The 7,881-nt window shown below is 35.7% G+C and overlaps 1 protein-coding gene across 1 annotated transcript; it reads right to left on the reverse strand.

Moving 5' to 3' along the window:
- Nucleotides 1–2,698: 2,698 nt before the first annotated feature.
- Nucleotides 2,699–3,655, reverse strand: LOC113177572 (olfactory receptor 4F6). The gene has a single exon (XM_026382120.2). It carries the CDS (start codon nucleotides 3,635–3,637, stop codon nucleotides 2,699–2,701), a length of 939 nt encoding a protein of 312 aa, XP_026237905.2. The 5' UTR covers nucleotides 3,638–3,655.
- Nucleotides 3,656–7,881: the final 4,226 nt, after the last annotated feature.

Raw genomic sequence — 7,881 nt, forward strand, 5'->3', positions numbered from 1 at the left:
CCTTCTATCCTATCAAATTGTAAAGGAAAGTTCTGGTTCACTAAAGGATTAATTAGACACAAAAAAAAAAGAAAAAAAAAAAAAGAAAACTAGTTAAATCTGAGGAGAGTCCAGACTTCAGTTAACAGTAATGTATCAGTGTTGCTTTCTCAGTTTGGGGGAAAAGTAAAATGATAACATTAGGGGAAACCAAAATTGAGTGAAGGGCATATGGGAACCCTCTCTACCAACTTTGCACTATTTTTGTAAATCTAAACTTATTCCAAAATAAGACCATTAGAGGAGAGGAAGGGCAGTAAGGAGAGGGAAGAAGAGAGGAAAAGAAGAGAATCTGGGGACTGAAATTAAATTCCATACACATATGATGATGTCAAAATGAACCCAACTATTATGTATAATTATTTGTTCAACTATAATGCACTAATAAAAGCATTAAAAGATCTTATTTTAAAATAGAATAAGAAATGTAAAATAGAACTGAAAATATCAGCAAAAATCAAGTGAAAAATCATGCTTGAGCATTTGTTGAAATTCTGCTACTTGACATTTAATGTACAAAATGAATAATATATGGTGTATGTCAGTGAAAAATTAACAGTCCAGTTGGGACACCATACTTACCAACCAAGGTAACATGCTCTCAAATGATAAAAGACAGCAAAAGACCAGGAGTCCATCAACCTATATTCTAAATTTGGACCTCTTACATATTAATTTTTTTTTGGGGGGGGGGTACCAGGTATTGAATCCAGAGGCATTCAAAAACCTAGCCATATCCCCAGCCTGTTTTCATTTTTTTTATTTTGAAACAGCATCTCACTAAGTTGCTAGGGACTCGCTAAGTTGCTTAGGGCCTCGCTAAATTGCTTAGGGCCTCGCTAAGTTGCTGAGGCTGGCTTTGAACTCATGATCCTCCTACCTCAGCCTCTGGAGCTGCTGGGATTACAAGCATGTGCCACTGGGCCTGGCTCATACATTACTTTTAAGATCTTGAGCTAATTACTTAATTTTCCAGTAGATGAACTTCCTAAAATGTGAACTCTATAAGATGATGAACAATTTACATTACAGAAGCTTTATGATCCACAGTAAGTTTAATGTTTTTCTAAGTAACTGCATGTCTGTATGTAATCTTTCAGATCTATAGTATTTATTTTCTCTGTGATTCAAAAGAGCTGGTACTCTGCCAGCTTTCTTTCTGCCATCCCCTCCTTTTTTAAGCCATACCCTTAGAGGGGGATAGAGTGCTACTGCAAGGCTGGAAGCAGAAGAAGGGGTTTGCTTCTTCGGGTTGGCTTCCAGTGGACATCCTCTCTGCTGGCCCCTGAGATTCACCCAACCACACACCTCACCTCAGCAGCCTTGGTTACTTTTTAAAGCAGTAGCAGGTTAGTTGTAGTGTAAGAAGAACACCACCCACACCCTCCTCAAGAATACCAGCACCAGCCAGAGGCACCTCTCCCTCAGGGCTGTGTCCTATCCCATAGGCCCTCCTTCAAACAGAGACACCAGCAGACAGCATCCACTCCTCAAGGATTTAATAGTTTGGAGGCTTGAGTTTTAATAATTCTAAGGCAAAAGTTGCTCCCTACAAATGCTACATCTATGACTTTAGAGTTCATTCTTTTTCAAATAACTACTTCACTGTCAGAGACAAAATTACATCAAATTTTGTTTAAAGCTGTAATTGGGTTTTATTTGTGATTCTAGAATCAGGTGAAACCTCATTATATACAGTACAACAGATGTCTGATGAGCTGAGCAGAGGAAGTTGGTTTTAATAACAGCAAAAGGCTAGAAGAAATCAGAATCAAAGACAAAAAATAGAGTGACTTCCCTTAAAGGATTAAAATAGGAGATTTCCTTGTTCCACTGATTGATGTTGTTTGGAATCTCCTGAGTTGGTTTTGGTTTGGTTTGGTTTGGTTTGGTTTGGTTTGGTCTGGTCTGGTTTGGTTTGAAAATAGGCCCATTTCAAAGTTAGGATTAATTGCATGGCACTGAGCAGAGTGAGTCCATTCTAGTTTGGTCTGGCCTGCTAGGGCCTAGTGTAGGCTCCTAGTGCAAAATAATGGTTTCCCACAAAAATTATATAGTACAATTTTATATTTAGTTAACAACTCTTTTTTATAAATTAATTTCATTTATTTTTTACACAAATGGAGCATTTAGTTAATAACTTTTTACATCAAAATTTCTCTTTTCAAAAAAAAAAATTGGTATGGCTTCTGCCTCCTTACTGGACTTTGAAAAAAATCATATTCACAATTAAATAGCTCACAAGTAATGTACTAAAGAGATGAAAACAAATCAGCTAAATAGTAAGACAAATCAGAGTCAGTAAAAATTAATATTTATATTTATAGTAAGATCATCTACTTAAAATGGAAAAAATAGATAATAGATAATAAACTACATACTGACTTTAAAAATGGATCCTTTAACATTTAAGTTACTCTGTTTGCCCTTATATATAGGTAAGCCCACTAGTGAGATGAAGTAGCCACAACCTTTCATCTTCAATTCTGTTTATAAGGCAGTTAACAGACTTATATCACAATTAAATATCGGCAGAAAGCAAAAAACAGAGCACAAGTTAGTAGATGGTGGCATTCTGGCTAAATTTAACATAGCTTACATAACATGTGTTCATCTGAAATTCAAATTTACTTTGCTGTTTCATATACCATCAATATACTTAAGAAATTTCATTATAATTTACAAACTGAATGCAGAGTCTTCTCATTGCCACCTTCATATCTTTATTTCTAAAAGTGTAGATGAATGGGTTTAGAAAAGGAGTGATAACTGCATCAAAGATGGCAAGGAATTTATCCAGATGTGATGTGGGAAATGGCCACATGTAGAAAAAGATTAATGGCCCAAAGAATAAAACTACCACAGTGACATGAGCTGACAGAGTGGAGAGGGCCTTGGATAAACCACCCAAAGACATTTTTTGGACAGTCATCAAAATAAAGACATAAGAGATGATCAGAATTAAAAATGAGGCCACAGAAATAAATCCACTGTTGGCAGTTACCATGAATCCCAGTGTATGGGTCTCTGTGCAAGCAAGTTTTATAAATCGAGGAAGGTCACAAAAAAAGCTATCTAATTCATTTGGCCCACAGAAGGGCAAGTCTATCACAAAGGCCAACTGAGTCACTGAATGAATAAAGCCAATAATCCAGGAAGCAACTAGAAACAAAATGCACCTCCGTGGGCTCATGATGGTCAGGTAGTGGAGTGGTTTACATATGGCCACATATCTGTCAAAGGCCATGGCTATGAGCAGCACCATTTCAGTGCCCCCAACTGCATGGATAAAAAAAATCTGAACTACACAGCCTCCAAAGGAAATGGTTTTGTGCGTTCTGAAAATGTCATAGATCATCTTGGGAGCTGTGGAGGAGCAAAATATCAAATCAATGATGGAAAGGTTGGCTAGCAGGAAGTACATGGGGGACTGTAAAGGAGGGTCAGAGGTCACAGTCAGCACAATGAGAAGGTTTCCCATCAGACTTGCTACATAGAACACACAGGAAAAGAAGAAGAGGAAGATCTGGGTTGCCCATGAATTGGAGAGTCCAAGGAACACAAACTCAGACACCACAGAGTGGTTGGCTTCATCCATTGCCTCTGTCAGCAGTGATGTCACTCATGTTCCCTGAAAGAAAGTAAAGGAACACTCTTAGGATAAATGGCACTGATCTTGGCAAAATCATGGGCAATTCAAAAGCTGTCATAAAACCAAACAACGGTTAATTTATTCTTCTGGAGACAATTTTAATCATAATGCAATTCATATTCCTCTGTTATATATTTTATTGCCAAAAATATATTGACAGAATAACTTATTTCACTTTTTTATGGAAACCTCTATTGTGTTTTTAAGTATTAATTTATAGTCATACTTCATATAAAAATACAAACTAAAAATCTTTTTATACATTAACTGTAGAATTAAGTGACAGTGGGTTTCATAACTTGGATATTCCTCAATATATTAATACCATATGTATAACCATATTCCCAATTTCTTTCATAATCTTACTATGCACTTTTAAAGGCATAAATTTCCCTTGTTTGTAAGACATAAATTTCCCTTATTTTTAAAGTGGACAAAGTGAGTTATTTTAGAAGAGAGCATTAAACACAAGAGCAGAGTTTGGCAGATCATGGCACTCACCGTGAGTGCTGGAGAAACTGGTGTAATTATAGGTACTGTGGAGGAGATTCTGACTAAGGGTTGGGGCAGAAAAAATGTGAGCTATCAAGTAAAAGAGGTAACCAGAATGACAGCAATGAGTCATAAATCCCAAGTAAAGGAGAACAAGTAAGAGTGAATACAGAAATGTTAGAAGTGTTAGAAATGTTCTTATCTACTTGTATTGAAAGATGTTTAACCTCATGAAATAAACCATGCTAAAATAGCAAGATACTTGGGATTTTTTCTTATCAGTTTGTCAGATATTTACACATTTGACAAAATTCAGGGTATTCGGGAAGGAGACAAGCAGTCTCATACCGAGTGATGGAAAAACACATTTATAAACATTTGTCAATTTGGAAACACCCTCTGAACTTTTACATGCTCCGGATACTTTGACTCAGCTGATCTACTTCTAAAAGGGGGAAATTTTTCTGAACATAGTACATGGACAAAGTGGCCAAAGAAATAACATTTTTTGTTATTTTTGCTAAAGCATTGTTTTTTTAATTTAATATTTATTTTTTAGTTGTAGTTGGACACAATACCTTTATTTTATTTATTTTTACGTGGTGATGAGGATCAGACCCAGGGCCTTGCACGTGCTAAGCAAGCGCTCTACCACAGGGTCATAATCCCAGCCCCTAAAGAATTGTTTTTAAGAACAAAAGCTTGACAATGCAATGTGTAGACCAGGAGACTAGAAAAATAACTTTCCATGTAGTACTATGCAGCCATTCATAATACAGAGGTAGACTTAATGTACTTAGGGCAGACAGGAGAGAGGTCAGTAATTTCCAGCACTACATTTTTGCCATGTGGTTTTAAAAATAAAATAAATAGGTAGAAAACATCTAGGTTAATACCCAAAAGCCTGTTACTGATAATTGTCTCTAAATTTAAAAAGTAATGAAGGAGAAGAGGACTTTTACTTTTCACTTTGTGCCTATCTTAAATTTTGCAGTCAGCATATACCAATTTCATTTTTACAGCAAGGTAAATGTATGTGGATTTTGAAATTACACTATTTGTATCTTCAGAATGACCAAAGATATAATCATAATCTATCTTTGTGACTCCACTTCTCCTCTTACCTCACACTTTAAGCTAAACTACTTCTTCAATAGATGTGCATCTGAATGGTATTTTCTTTTCCCTCATGCACACCCTCAGCTGAGCTTCACTCCCCCATCCGCTGGGCCTGCAGTGCCCTCGCCCTCATGACACTTCTCTAATTCTTCCCATTCTCTCCAACACCCCGCCTAGCAAAATTCCTTCTTCCATAAAGTCTTCTTTGATAACTTTACTTTCGTATGCACTAAATGGAGATGAATTTTTCATGTATTTCAGTAACCAAGCCAAAAACACTAATAATAGTAGTACTGTTCTTAGTGTTCCAAAAATGGACCCATTTGAATTCTCTGTTATTGTAGGTAATGTTTCTCCAATATACCTTTAAAAAGTCTTTTTCAGACTTTCTCATAACAGTATAAATGACAACCATATTCATAAAGAGCAGCTCAGCTTAGAGTTAGATTCTTTTTATAGTGGTTATCATTAGAAACCTCCCCCACTGAAACAATTGATCCAAGCAAATGATTAAATTCTGAATTGCTCCACTAGAAAATGGCAGTTATTCTAACAATGTGCTCAATTCAAGCTCAATTCTAAACCCTGTTTAATTTTTACACAAAATCTTGTTTTTATCTCTAAAATTTTCATGTATATTACATTATAAAGATTTTTAAGGGCTGTTGCTGGGGCGCAGCGGTAGAGCACTCGCCTCGCAAGAGCAAGACTCTGGATTCGATCCTCAGCACCACATAAAAAATAAATAAGTGAAATAAAGGTATTGTGTCCAACTGCAACTAAAAAAAATAAATTAAAAAAAAAGATTTTTAAATTAGATGTATTACTAGTGTTGGTAAAAATTTGGAAAGCAGACTTGTATACTGGGTAGTTCTGCTTTCTAGCCAGTTTTCCATGTTCTCTCTATTTTGAAATCTTAGGGCCTCTAAATTTCCTGTGTACATAAATGAATAGACCACAATGAATTTCCCCTTTATGTATATACATTAGAGTAGAGGGAAGAGAAGAGGAGAGAGAAAGAGGAGTTACTGGAACTGAAATAGAGCAATTATATTCCACACTTGTATAATTGTGTCTCAGTGAACCCTAATATTATGTGTAACTACAAAGAACTAATTTAAAAATATTTTTAAAAACTTGATGTCTCTAGCTACCACACTTTGAGCCAGACATGGCAGCACAGACCTGTAATCCCTGCTGAAGCAAAAGGATCTCGAGTTTGAGACCAGCCTGGGTAACATTGGAAGACTCCATCTCAAAAAGGAAAAAAAAAAAAATCTAGGTACCACTTGGTATTAGTCCTCACTAAATGACATCCCTTTTTAACACAGGCAGAATCATAGTTTGTATCTGAGCTTTCAGTGAATATAGAGTGAAAAGTTGTCTAGTTAGGTCACTAATATAAAAGTAAAATAGGTTACTAGTGGGGACAGGCAACTAAACCCCAGGTGCCTTTGCAGTGTTCTGAACCCCAGGATTATGTTTTAACACAGAGTACCCATCTCTGCCTACACTCCCACCATTAAGAATAGAAGGAGAACAAAGAAAACCATCTACTGACAGTTGACTCTCTCCTCTGCTCAGATCTGCTCATTCCTGTACAGGCCAGTATAAAGAGGAAATGAACTATAAATCACATGAGCTTACCACCAATTGAACAAAGCTGATAATTACAGAGTTTTAGAAAGTTAAACAATGTTTGGAGTCATTCATATAAAGATATGTAGTCCTCTACTTTCTAACCTTTGGTCTCAAATTACTAACAAAGTTTAGTTAAAACTAGACTTCCTGGGTAATACTGAAATTTGCAAGGAAGCATTTCAATCTGATGATGATAAAAGTTCCTCCATTGGTCCACTAGTTTGCTCTTCCTGAAATGAGTAGAAAGAATTCAGGACTTATTCAGAATATGGGAACTTGAAACAGAGCTACATGCTTCAAAAATAATTGTTCTTACTACTATCAATGCAGCAAGACTTGTAGACTGCTATAACCTGAATGGCATTTTACTAGTAAATGTAAAATCCTTTTATTTTAGAATTAAGGAAAACAAAGTATAGGGAGGGTAAATGACTCTGCTGAAGGTATAGAACTAGTTAGTAACAAATCCAGAATTAATATGTTTGACTCTTGGCCTCATCAGTCCAGGTTTTTTCCACTTGGCATCTTGTCTGTGACCCAAAACCATAATATGCCAAATCTACAAAACAGCAAGAAGAGATGATTTTGAAAGTTTCACCACAAAAAAAAAAGACAAATGTTTAAGGTAATGAAGATGCTAATTATCCTGATTTGTTCATTATACAAACTAGACATGTATCAAAACATCACATTGTACTCCATAAATCTGTACAATTATTATGTGTCAATTAAACTTTTTTAAAAGAAAAACTAAAAGTGGATATATGTGTGTATTTCTTTAGTATTGTCCAAAATTCATATTACTTCAGCTAGACAAATCTTACACTCTTAACTTATTCTTTTCCTAGAGATCCATGTGCACAACATCTGTGCAAACACCATTAGAATAACCCCCACAATACTGAACACAAAATCATAATTTGAGTCTATTCATCCTC

The sequence above is a fragment of the Urocitellus parryii genome, chromosome 6, assembly GCF_045843805.1.
Source record: "Urocitellus parryii isolate mUroPar1 chromosome 6, mUroPar1.hap1, whole genome shotgun sequence".
In the NCBI taxonomy this organism is placed as follows: Eukaryota; Metazoa; Chordata; class Mammalia; order Rodentia; family Sciuridae; genus Urocitellus; species Urocitellus parryii.